General features: G+C 40.4%; 1 protein-coding gene across 1 annotated transcript; it reads left to right on the top strand.

The window, feature by feature from the left end:
• Positions 1-1,671: 1,671 nt before the first annotated feature.
• perp (p53 apoptosis effector related to pmp22) lies at positions 1,672-9,798 on the top strand. Its single transcript, XM_029450496.1, has 3 exons — positions 1,672-2,080; positions 6,158-6,298; positions 8,030-9,798. Exons 1-3 carry the CDS (start codon positions 1,876-1,878, stop codon positions 8,239-8,241), a joined length of 558 nt encoding a protein of 185 aa, XP_029306356.1. The 5' UTR covers positions 1,672-1,875; the 3' UTR covers positions 8,242-9,798.
• The last annotated feature ends 3,511 nt before the right edge of the window (positions 9,799-13,309 follow it).

Below are 13,309 nucleotides of genomic sequence, written 5' to 3'. Positions count from 1 at the left end.
CAAATAAAACAATCCATACCATAGTCAGTGTCCTCATTTATTTCTCATCATTTGAAAAACATGTCCTTTTACACAAGCAGTTGTTTTAAAATGGGCATCAATACTTTATAATTAGGTGTTCTGTGGCATTTCCTGTATGTTTTTAGAGTAGCATTTATTTAATCAACCTGTACTGTTGCTTATTTACATAGACAAAAACACAAATACGTACTTATCCTCTAATATCCTTCAAAGAATAAAGGATGTGAGCAGAGTATTGTCTCCCCACTGTGGACATCGGAGTATTTACACACAAATTGAAGCTTTTTACTAGGATTCAGTGACAGACTCTGTGGGCTCTTACAGTTTTTATTTGAGATATTGCATCAATTTTATTTAAATACAGATGGGCTGTGAATCTGAAAGTGTCGCCTTTATCCCAGTAACATCAACAGTTCTGCTGTCAAAGTGTCACGAGAGTTGTTCTGGTATTCAGATTGTCTGCAGAGGTTTTAATCGTTCTGCCAAAAGATTTCCCCTCGATTGGTGTTTTGATGGTGCAAGCATCAAATGCTGTGTCGGATGTTCAAGTGGGTTGAGGTGATTTGATTCACATAATCTTCACACTCTCTTTCTCCACTCATTTATCATTAGATAAGATAAACTTTGTTGATACTGTGCAGCAGCAGAAGTACAAGAACAGACACATTATTAACATATATTTACAAATGACACAAGAAAAATTCAATAAAAGCCACTAAATACTATAAACAGTACATCAATATAAATACTAACTGTAATTATTCAACACAAACATTGCACCTGAGGAAATGTAATTCGTCTTGTGTCTGCAGATAACAGTGTTCGCAGCTTAACATACAGTTATTGCACTTGACTCAGCAGAAGCAAAGTGTGTGCAAAAGATTATTCAGGTTTTTCATTTAATTTGTCTCCCTTTCTTTCTTTTTGTTTAGTTTAGTTTATTTGACACAAAGACAGAGAAGACCCGCGTCACACACAAACCTGCAAAATGTCAGGACTTGTTTCCATTGTGGTCCTTGATGTAAAGGCAGAATTAATGCAGTGGTCTAGGTGCATCAAAACATTAAGAAACAAAACAAACATATAGACAAATCAAATACAAATGACCTGAAATTCTGAGCTAAGATCAAATTTCACATAAGATACAATTGAACGTGTTATATATATTTCCAAAACTGTCACTTATTTTACTAATATGCAATGATTATTTATTCCAATCCAAAGGAACGAAGAGTCATAGTATCGAACCTCGGCAAGCACAAGTCAGTATCTCAGATGTATGTGGTGAAAAGTGTATATGGACCCTTATTGTAAGGAGATAACTGTTCAAATACAATAATTATGTATTTTCTTTCCTTGCTACAGTGAGCTGGGCTGCCATCTTGTGGTCACTGTATGTACTGCATCCTCTCACCATCCTCATTTCTCTTCTTTTCTACTTTTCCTCTCACGCCCCACACACTCACTGCCCAGTCCATATCTACCTGTCATAATCCCCAACCTTAGAAAAATGACCACTTTACTGTTATTAAAAGTAATTCATTTGAGTCAGGGTTCAGGTTAATCAGGCGCCTCATCTGCAGCAGTTTGTTCTTGGGTGTAATATGACACAGTGAAAGGGGATGGGCCTTGTTCAGCTTCTATTGGCAAACAAGCCCAACCCTACAGGTCCCAAAACAGGTTGCATGACACAGTCGGGTGGGGCTTTTTTATCTGGTATCCACACCACACCTAGTGACACTGTCTTGGCGCAAAGACGCACAAGACGCTATATAACCGCACGGACTACACCGCGCTCGTCCACAGCTCTTCCACGTCTCTCTACTCGGCTCAAACACACTCCGATCGTCCGTCATGTTTCGCTGTGGGATCGCCTACCCCCGATGCAGGTGGATCGTGCCCCTGCTGCTGCTCTTCGCCATTATTTTTGACATTATCGCCATCGCCGCTACCTCGGGATGGGTCGAGGATGAAGACGCCAAGTCTCACTACGCCAATATGTGGGAGCAGTGCCGAGGCAGGAATGACAACTGGATCTGCACTTCGCTCATGGAGTTCTGTAAGTGTCAGTTTATATTACACATGGGACATAATGTAGGTGCTTAACAAGGGTCGTGAAAGTAGAGAGAATGCATGAGTTAATACGACCAGTTACATGATCTGACTACGTGTTTGTGCATCGCTGTGGTGGCAAATTCAACATTCACGTATTGTAACTTGAAGGACTCGACCTCTGACTACAACCAACAACTGAGGAGAGGAGGGCTGAGGCCTACAACTCTCTCAGTCACACAGCCGGACTGAACTTTGCTCTTCAACTCGCTTTAAACAAATGAATAAAGAAACGTAAATACAGGAGTGTGAAGCTCCACCAGCCTCTTCTTCAAGTTGACTTAGTTTGACATGCGTCTTTTTTAAGTTAAGTATAGCCAGTATACAAAAAGTGCTTCAATGAGCTTTACATGCGTTCAACACCAATGGTTCCAACCAGGAACACCTTGTGGCATTTCTAAGAAAACGTCTTGTTAATAATAATTCCAAGAGATATACCTACCTGTGCCAAGAAAGTCCATGTAGATGATCATGTACATGGTGATTTCATAGGAACCAGTGTCCTGTCAGAATGATTCAGCTGCATTCTTATACAGGGAGTCTTCCTTGAGTCTTCTTTGAAAACTTTCTACAGGCAAGAAAGCAAACAATGTATGCTATTACTACAGCTACTTATGATTTACCTTCCTGACACCAATACTATACTATTACAATACTGTTTTTAACTCAACAACTATTTTTATTACCACAAACTATAATAAAACAAGTCTTTAAAAAGTTAGAAAAACTGTTTAATGAGATTTTCCTTCAGTGTCGAGGTCCAACTAAAGACACTGTTGATGTTGAACAATAACTGTGAACAGAGCAGACTTCTGTCCTCTCACTCTCACACACACTCTCTCCAACAAAGACTGTATTGTTGCTTATCAGACTCTGGGAGTCAGCTAGAGAAGCTAATGGCAGGTAGCTCCATATTGTGATCAAAAAAACATATACATGTTCCTTGAGACGTGGGAATAGTATGAATGTTTCTACTTCAAAAGTCATTAGTGCTAAACTGTCCTGACCTCAAGAGCCTTTGTAAACCTCTGACCAGCTCTGGTACACCCCATCAAGATTATCTTAGTTGTTTACACACATTTTTAGTATGGGGTCGAGTCCCAACCTTCACTTCCTGCTCTCCATCTTGTCCCAGCGACAGCAGCAGTAGAGACGCGTATGAGCTGGAACTAAAGAGGCTAAAACACTAATGTTTTTATTTCATTCCCATCATGTAAACTAACATTGTTTTCAGGCGTTTTCCAATCCCACTTTAAAGTTTTAGATCAAGTAGTTTGGTTCTTTGTCTCAACTGTCCTCTGCTGGCCGGATCTCAGCAAGACTGAAACTAAAAACAAAAAGACGATCACAGCTGCCAGAAAACGTCTGGCTGGATCTCGGATACATTTTTGCCCTGAGATTCCCCCGAGTGTTCTGTAGTCACAGCTCAGGTCGAAATACTTGTGGGGATATGTTGGTGAGCTGAAAGCGGAGGAAACAAACATGACCGGTACAGTCGATGTGTGCGGATGTAGAACTTTAGTAAATATTGGCATCGGACCAAACAGACTCTGCCGCTCCCTGTATAGAGCCCACATTAAAGGAACCGCAGCTTTCATTTCACTACAGGAATAAACATGTTTTCATGTTCAAGCACGTCATCAGCAAATATTCTGAAACCTAGATAATTACTGGGTTAATATGAATGCTTGTCAAGGGAAGGGCAATATGACAGCCTTTTCACGGAAGACATTTGCACTTGTCACAGAAGGAAAACTGCCGTGTAGCGTCTACCGCCTCCGGCTGCTCTCTCCTTTAAAATGTTTTCAAGGAAAGCGCAGGGTGTCAGGTTGATCCCTGCTGCCTGTGTGAAAGCCTTTTTCTTAAAGGTTTGATGAATATTGTCCTTGACTGTATGACCAGGGCTGCAGTTTAAAACAAAAACAAACCTCCCTGGTTGTAGAACAAACACGCTTGTCATGTCTGGGAGAGTCTCTGTGTGTACAAGTCTTTTAGTTAAGAACATGTTCTCGTGTAGGAGGGGTGCAGCCTTATCTCTTTAGTTTGGGAAAGCAGATGTTAAACAGCTGGATGGCATTAAGTAGAAGTCACCAGGACACACATATTTTCACATTAAGAAAACAGAAACAAACAAACCGGCATGAGGACAAAACACAACAATGTACGTATATGTTATATCAAGGCAGCAAGTAGAGCTCCTTCCTGTCTTTGTTATGCACATTTAACGTTCAAATAAAGTGCACCACCGTGGAAGCTGCAGTTCTTTTGAGTTGCGGAGGGTTTTGTGTGTTGGTGCATGGCTTTGCTTCGGTTTACTCATCAGTATTAATTTGTTAGTCTAATTCCTAATACACAGAATCTCAGAGTAACTATGTCATGACAGAGTTACTGCGTCTTCATTGGGGAGAACATGGAACCAGTTGAACTGGTCTGGTGTGTGTCAGCATGGGCTTAATAAGAGAAACACCTCAGGCGAGGCAGGTAGGACATTACTGTACCTGAACACACACGCTGGCTGGTGTGAATAATTTAGGGTGTTGGCTGATCCAGTAACGGTGTACTGGGTGTAGCTGCATGTCGACAGGTGCAGGAGGTTTGGCTGTATCATTAAAACAATGTCAAAGTCAGGATTATCTGCAGTTAAGGGGCATGAGATGTTTACTTTACACAGGCAAAGCTTCTTGATTAATAGTTTATTTACACATCAAAAAGATACAATATATAACATACAAGGGAACATGATGGCTAAAAACCCTCGAGAGGCTTGAAACCTTCCCGCGGAAACACATGTTATTTCACTTGTTTGATCGGATATGATGGCTTGTACTAAGAGTGCAGTACACTTACAATCTGTCAAGCATTTCATATGGTTTATAAAACCTAGCTTCATAAGACTTTCCTGTTTTAGTAATCAGTGCTAAACGTTCCTTGTAGTCATAGATGTCTGCAGGACGAGGGAAAGTGTTGTTCAGGGTGTGGCAGCTTGTCTTGTCTCTCTCTCTCTGTCTCTGTGTCTCTCTCTCTCTCTGTCTGTCTCTCTCTCTCTGTGTCTCTCTGTCTGTCTCTCTCTCTGTGTCTCTCTCTCTCTCCGTCTGTCTCTCTCTCTCTCTGTCTGTCTCTCTCTCTCTGTGTCTGTCTCTCTCTCTCTCTGTGTCTGTCTCTCTCTCTCTCTGTGTCTCTCTCTCTCTCCGTCTGTCTCTCTCTCTCTCTCTGTCTCTCTCTCTGTCTCTCTCTCTGTCTGTCTCTCTCTCTCTCTGTCTCTCTCTCTGTCTCTCTCTCTCTGTGTCTCTCTGTGTCTCTCTCTCTCTCCGTCTGTCTCTCTCTCTCTGTGTCTCTCTGTGTCTCTCTCTCTCTCCGTCTGTCTCTCTCTCTCTGTGTATCATTCTGAACCTCACTAACCTTGTGGAATGTGGCCTCATGATGAGTTCATGCTGTTGGTGGTGAGAGATCGACAGAGCTGACTGAAGATCATGTCAACACGTAACACAACAGACTAAAAAGGGAGTAAATAGTAAACACTGACCCTAAAATCCTTTAGAGCTGCAACTAACAGTTATTTTCATAATCTAGAGAAGATTAATCGATTATAAAAATAATCATCTTGGACTTTAAGAAACTGAGATGGATATTTTTTTAGACCAAAGATATTTAGTTTATATTTAATAAAATAGAGAATAGCAATTGTTGCTTCTTTAAAATCATCTTTAACTTCCTGTTTATAGATACTTTTTGAAAAAAAATTAGGAGAATAATAACTGTAAATAGAAATACTCCCCGAAATAGTCGGCAAAGCACCTGAGCTGTTATCAGGTATTACTATTTACTTATTACTATAACGATGTGAACGCACAGTAATAACTGAAGGAGACTCGATATCAACGTTTCTATCGCAGCAAGATAACCTGAAACTATAAAAGTGTGTGTGTCTGTTTAACTCCTTTTTAATGACTTTTCATGTTTTTACCAGTTTGTCCATTTGCTAGCATGTAACTAATGTGTATGTTTGTTTGTTTTGATAATCCAGCTTGGGCCCAGGCAGTGGCTGCTCTCATGATCATCGGCCTCATCATCCTCATCTTCGCCTTCATCATCTCCTGTGTGGCTCTGTGCTGCACGCTCAACATCACTCTTCTGCCACTCATAGGAGCAATGTTGATCCTTGTTGGTAAGATATATACATACACACACACACACACACACACACACACACGAACATGCATACAAGCAATATACATTTCAGCAAGTATGAGTACTAACCCATTTGGAAGTAACTGAGAACAACCAAAATGTCAATCATACTTTGTTAGAAATGATCCCTTAATTCATAAACATCAACATTTAAAGAAGATTAACTGAAACTGAATGGTTGTATTAAATGGTCAGTTGACTCCCCTAACACTCGTAGTACTACTGGAAGGCTTGAGAAGAAAACCTCAGTACGTAAAACTGAAACTATCCTCTTTTATTGAACGCCAAAGTTCACAAACGTCTCATTTTGTCTTAAAACAAGCAGCCACACAGGAAGTTTTCCTACATCAAATGGACATAATTATGATTTGAATCATCTGATTAAAGAAAAAGTTAACAAGACTATTTATTTTCTATGTTAAAATTTGTAACACTTGTTGCTACGTACACATTTTTATTGTACCAAAAAAAGGAATGAGTTTCGATACGTAGTGTTCAGTTTTTGAAAGGACCGTAAGAACGTAGCCACAGGCTGAGTATGAGACATCAAGGTGAGGCGGAGAGACGCAGGTTAACAGAATGTGTAAGAACAGAGGACGCCAGGAAATCTCAAATCCCAGCCTTCTTTTGAAAGGATAGATTTAAGTGGGAGTGATTTTAAGGGAGGAAAACAACCTTAATACCAGAGAAAAAAGTGTGAACACGATGATGAGCGAAGGTTTGACGTAATAAAGGAGTAAGAGACAAAAAAGGAGTGGAGGAAACAGAAAGTGAGGTAGACGTTCGCTAATGAGGAAGGGCGGGGTTCTGGTGTGACCATGGCAACAGCTGGTTTATTCTGTTTATGTCTGACTCACCCCACAGAGAGTCTAAGAACATGGGACAGGGCCACACACACACACACACACACACACACACACACACAGGTAAAACAGCATATTATTCTGTTATGGGCTTGTTCCAGCTCTTCATTGAAGCTATATGATACGGTTAAAAACACAAGTGACTGTTAGTTAGTTAGTTAGTTGCATTGTTATACACAACATCGATTTCCAGAGATTAAAAGTGTGAATTTTAATAGTAAAATACCATTTTTGATATGAATATTTGCAGGGATGTATACCTCCATAAGGCATCTGTTTAATTCTCCTCATACCATACTGACTTAACTGAACACAATGGCACATGCACTCAGAAAAGTATAAACCACTATGTTATACATAGAAAAATAGTGAGCAGTAATGTGAAGTATGTCACTGTGGTCCTTTAACTCCTGTCAGCTGCCGAGTGACACACACAGATCGTCAGGGTGCATGTACATACTCTAGAAGCTGCTTGTGATGAATAGAACAGTTTGTGTTGGGATGAAGTATCACGCCTGACTCGCTGGCCGTGCTTCAGGGCGTAAAGTGCTTCCGTCACAAAAAAGTGCATCACAAAACACTGTGCAATCAGCGTCGCTCCTTTCTCGAGAAATCTCTCTGGAAATTGTGAGAGGTAACCATCAGTGACGGATCTGATCGCTGTCTGCTAATACTGACTCACTTGATATGTTGATGCAACTCTCACACACTCACATGGAGGCATTTTCCACACCCTGCCGACCCACCCTAACCCTAACCCTAACCCTAACCCTGCCGTGTCAGTGCAGTCTATTTGTCCAACTGAATGACTTTAAGCCTCTCTCTCTCTCTCTCTGTCTCTGCAGTGATTCTCCAGATCATCGCTCTGATCATCTACCCCGTCAGTTTCAACGAGCTGATCTTCGAGGGCCACTATTACTACACCTGGGCCTACGGCTTCGGCTGGGGCGCCACCATCCTCTGCATCGGCTGTGCAATCCTCTTCTGCTGCCTGCCGCGCTACGAGGATAAGCTGTCCGGGTTGGAAAAGGTTAAATACCTTTATTCCTCTGCTTAAAGACTAAACCTTCACACCCACCCAATTACAGACATTTCCACTCTCTACTCTGCGCTAGATGAACGTTTTTACACTGTGCCATTTCACCAAAGATCCACGATGACTCAGTTCTGTTAGATTTGGTTCGACAGTGGAAAATCCTCCTCGACCATCCGAGAGCAAAGTCAGAAGCAAGGGGTATTTCTTCCTAGAAGTGGACTGTGATTGGATGTTGCCTCTGCTTTAATGAACAGACCTCTATTTTCGATTAAGTCAGCATCATAAAAACATATTTTTACCATAGTGTTTTTTTCACATCCTGCATTTTAGTGAGACATATTGCTTATTTTATCTGTACTTATTACCAGTCATTCTCAATGCAAGATCACCCAAGTGCACTTAACCTTAGGGATGTCATTCTGTGTAAAGAATAGTTTTATCCTGGTTTATTTTAGACTTCCTAATTTCCTAAAATTTGCACCAGATGGGAAAAGTAAACATTAATCTTGATTTGGTTTTTGTCCCATGTTTTATAATTGTTTCAGTTTTTTTAATCTGTGTCTGTGTGTGTGTGGTTCTGCGTAAAGTGAGAAGGAAGCAAAGGCTTGGATTAAGAAGCTGAATTGTTTTTGCTCATTTTTATCTGCTATGTGTCTCATGAGTTTTGCATTCTTACTTATTACCAAAGGGGTATAACTGTGGGGGTTTGCTGTGCTGTCTCTGTATATGTTCTGAACACTAATAATACACTTGATTAGAGTGTGATGGTTGGGTGACTTGGCTGCAGTTCCCTCTCTGCCTCAAAGGAAGTACATCTCGAGAGTGCATTAAGAGAGAAAGATTTAAAAGGTTTTTTTAATCACATGCATATAACAAGTCTTGTATTTTCTAAGAGCCTTAGAAGTTTTGATAATGCTTCTTTCCCCCAACCATCTGCTGGTTTGATGAGACCCTGAACCGAGGTGTAGAATCTTCTGACTGCATACTGTGTGTAACACTTGTGCCTTAGCGTCTTCAGTGTTCTCTCAAAACTGGTCAGTCTGGTTTTAATCCCAGTTAACGGTTACATTTCTGCTCATGCCAAGACCACATCTGTGCCCAAACAAGACCAAGTTCTAATGTTTTATTACATGAGAGAGTTTAGTTAACTGTTAACCGTTGAGTGAAAACAAAACGTGATGATTGATCTTAGATTAGTGGTCAAAGTCCACAACCCAACTCATGCTTTCATCATCAGACGTGGAGTCTTTCAAGGTGTTTACTGCATAAATAACTGATATAACTTCATGATTTGGTGGAAGTTTTAACGGAGGATCAGGACAGATTCTGGGAGCGTTACACTTGAAGAGACTCTTGGCTGCATGTCTTGAAAGTGAGGTTAAAAACATGCTTTTACTTGCGGACGTGTATCTCTTAACTCTTTTTCTTGTATGGGGATATGATGTACTAAAGAGATCTTCTTCAACATTCATCCACTACAGAAAATCAACCAGCTGTTCTTCTGCTGTAGTATGAATTGATTGTATTTTTTGGTAGTCTGTATTTTTATGCAATAAAAGGTTTCTTTTTTTTTTTGAAGCGGTTGCATTTTCTGAGTGTTTTTACAGTGCAGTGTCCATGTTTGTGTTTGGAGTGATGGGACGGATGTATTTGAAGGAGGAGGAGGAGGAGGAGGATAAAGAGCATATATCTCTTTATATTTATTTAAGTATTCACAATCATGCGTCTGCTTTGCAGTAAGCAATGCAGATGATCAGATTTCTTAAGGGCAACTGTAAATAAATTGCATAAGAACACCAGAAATGTACTTTAGTTTCCAAACTGATCCACATATTCAAGTTTGAGTTGCTTATTTACATTGTGGGTGAGTTTGTGCCGGAAATCCAGTTGCAGCCTGAATGCAAAAATGATGTTCCTGTCTCAGAGTTTGTACTCAGACTCATATGTGGTTGTCAACTCACACATACACACAAATACAGGCACATAGAGGAACGTAGTTGATAAACAACACACAGATCCACAGATGTGAGTCATGAATTATGACACACACACACCCAGAGAGCCGCACCCTGGGACAGGCCTGTGTGAGAATTAGACTTTGCTCAGCATGTCCTGGCAGCTCTGGTTTCTCTGTAAAAGGGGGGTGGAGAGAGAAACTGGTAAAAGGAGGGAAATAAAACAAGCAAAGAGCAAGATGGACACCAAAGCCAATAATGTACTCCCCCATTGCACATGATCTTGTTGTGTGCGTTCCTATTTTACTTAAAGGCATTGTTATCCATAAAGACATGTTCAAGCACGTAGCAGCTCTGGCAGCTACAGGACTGTAACATGTCAACAAGTAAAAGTCTTCTAAAAGTATTCTGCAAAAACACGACCCCTGCCTGTGAGTGATATATTATTATTATCATTATTATTATTATTATGTTACATTGTTCGATGGTTTTATACCGAGGTATCAATGTGTACGTTTTGAGGTTGGTAGTTTGTGGTTCCCAACATAAGGGTCAAGCCCCCTCGACCGACGCTGTTTTGCTGACTATCCTGCCTGTTCTCTGTGGCTCAAGGTTGTTCCTGTGGTGTAACTAACACGGAGGCTGCCCCGTCACTGTGTCCGTGCTCACCGGCTGACCTGCTGCTGGGCCCGGATCCCCCCACCTGGGTGTAGCCTGCTCGACCCCTCTGTCCGGCTGGTTTTTAATGATTGTTTTATTTATATTTAGGGCAAAGTATATAAGGCCTATTGTTTCTATATTGTGAAATAAGTGTGTAGGACAAAGTACCGATAAAGTAAATTAAAAATCATTCATAATTATTTTTGTACAGTTCAATGCAACAGGTGTGTCACGGCACACCGTTTGGGAACCACTGGTCTAAGTAATAACTCTCAATCCCAATGTGTTGTGTCTAGTCAAATGAGAGATATAAACATGTTTTGGTTGAATAACACTTAGTGTCTGACAAAAATCCAAGTAATTAAATATTCTGAAAATCATATTTACTCCAGAAACTATAAATATAAAAAGCAGAAAGTGAAGTCCAAACATCCAAAGTGTGACAAAAAGCCAAACATATTTTTGGTGGAGGGGACTTTAAGAAGTATTTGATGTGTAGTTGTTACCTGTTCTTTTTCTTTCATGCACTATTATTGTGAAGATATGAGAAATATCCAGCAGGGCGTCCCGGTAGACACCTCAGTGTGTTTGTATCTGTCTGTGTTTCTGTATGAACACCACTAGAGGTCAGGCTTGATCTGTAAACCAGCTTTTATAGCTTTTGCATCTTCCACCTGTCCAACCCACATTGCTTTCTTTCTCCAGGATAACTTTACGAGGTGTCTTTCGAGAAGTGGCCCCCCCAAAATAAATAATGTGAAGTTAATGTCAGCCTTCACCCCTACACATCTGTCAAGTACATTTCCAGTTGGGGTTGGTTTCGATCCGCCTCCGAGGTGCTTTCCACTGAGAAGAAGAGCCAGAAGAACATTGAGATGTTCTCCTCAGGGTTCTCCCCGCGGTTCTGCCAGCTCATACCGGGACTGGGCCGCGAGGCTTTTGGGGCTCTGAGGGAACAATCTGAGTTCAGAAGTCACTCTGAGGGACTGGCCACACCGTCAGAACACAAGAGGCGTATGACTGGAGGACGTATGTAGGTATGTATTATAAAGCTTATAGATTATTGTAAAGCACCTCGATTACTAGAAGACAGCCTCATATATATGGCCATGTTCGTGGTTATCATGAAACCCTAATTCCAGTTGTGTACTGTTCCTTTTATAAAACGACGAGGGGCTCTGAGCTGTGCTTGTACATGCCAACGTAAGATCTTTTATTAAATTACATAAATGTAAGGCTGACTACTGCAGTTTATCAAGAGCTTAGATATCATTTTGGTTATTTTGCCTTGATTGTATGCACAGAAGCAGGAGAAGATGACATGTGACAAAGGTCCCATACTGGATTCAGATGCAGGTACATTCAGCATGTGGCCGAGTCACCACTGTTTTAATACTGCACATGCGCCGTACAGAGATGTGCAGTAACACTCGGGAATAAAACTCATGTCACATTGTTGAGAAGGTTATGATCGGTCAAAGTCTCAGTGACTCAGACGTCTCTTTTAGTCATCTCGCTGGGAACTTCTGCTTCCTTTACTCACATGAAAAAACATGTTTTGACATTAGACAATTGTGTTATGATACAGTATGCATGCAGCACTGCGTTCTTTTTTACTTAGGTAAAAGTGGCAATACCACACTGTGAAAATACTCTCCAAGTCCTGCATTGAAAATGTTACTGAAGTAAATCATGTAAGCATTTTGTACCAAAATAAAAGTCCTTCACTGCAGAAAAATGGCCATTATATATTGAATTATTTAAAAAAAAAAAGCATCATATATTATAAACGTATGTGTTTTGATTTTTCTGTGTGAAATCTTAATTGTTTTAATAAATGAAATTGTCAAAAAGTACAATATTCCGTACTTGAGTAAATGTATTTTGTTACATACCACCATGCTGATTCAAATAACAAGAATCTGCATCTACGAATACTATTACAACAAACCTGTTGAAAGCTGTTTTAATGTGTAAAAGTCAAAATAAATAATTAGAGAAAAAGGTTTCCAAGAAAATAAATACTTGACTATAATCTTTCCTAAACTGACTTAAATCTTTAAAGTGTCAGACTTCCTATGGTCCGTAGGTCTGATGTGGTATTTAATTCAACTTTATTGATACTTAAGGGGAAACTCTGAGTTCCTTCACACCCAGAAACAATTCAGAGGTTGTTTCTTTCCTCAGCACGTTTTGTATAAGACCACCGATATAAGATATTTTGGACAGTGAGGACTTTAGAGGATTGCTCTTATTGAAGCACCTGGTGATTTAGAAAAAAGTGGGCCAATTATCTGCTCTGGGGTTTTCCATGTGCAGATGATTGTGAGGTTTTGTTTGCTCATATTGATCATCCCGACCTGTGACTCAGCCGACATGTGACCCAGTAAGGATGTTCGGAAAGTTAAATCCTCCCTATTATTTATAATACCATCGAAGTGGACTCAGATCATTTTTAGGTGTCTAAATATCTC

The sequence above is a fragment of the Cottoperca gobio genome, chromosome 15, assembly GCF_900634415.1.
Source record: "Cottoperca gobio chromosome 15, fCotGob3.1, whole genome shotgun sequence".
Classification (NCBI taxonomy): Eukaryota; Metazoa; Chordata; class Actinopteri; order Perciformes; family Bovichtidae; genus Cottoperca; species Cottoperca gobio.
The sequence above is the reverse complement of the archived record's forward strand: the minus strand, read 5'-3'. Positions and strand labels throughout refer to the sequence as shown.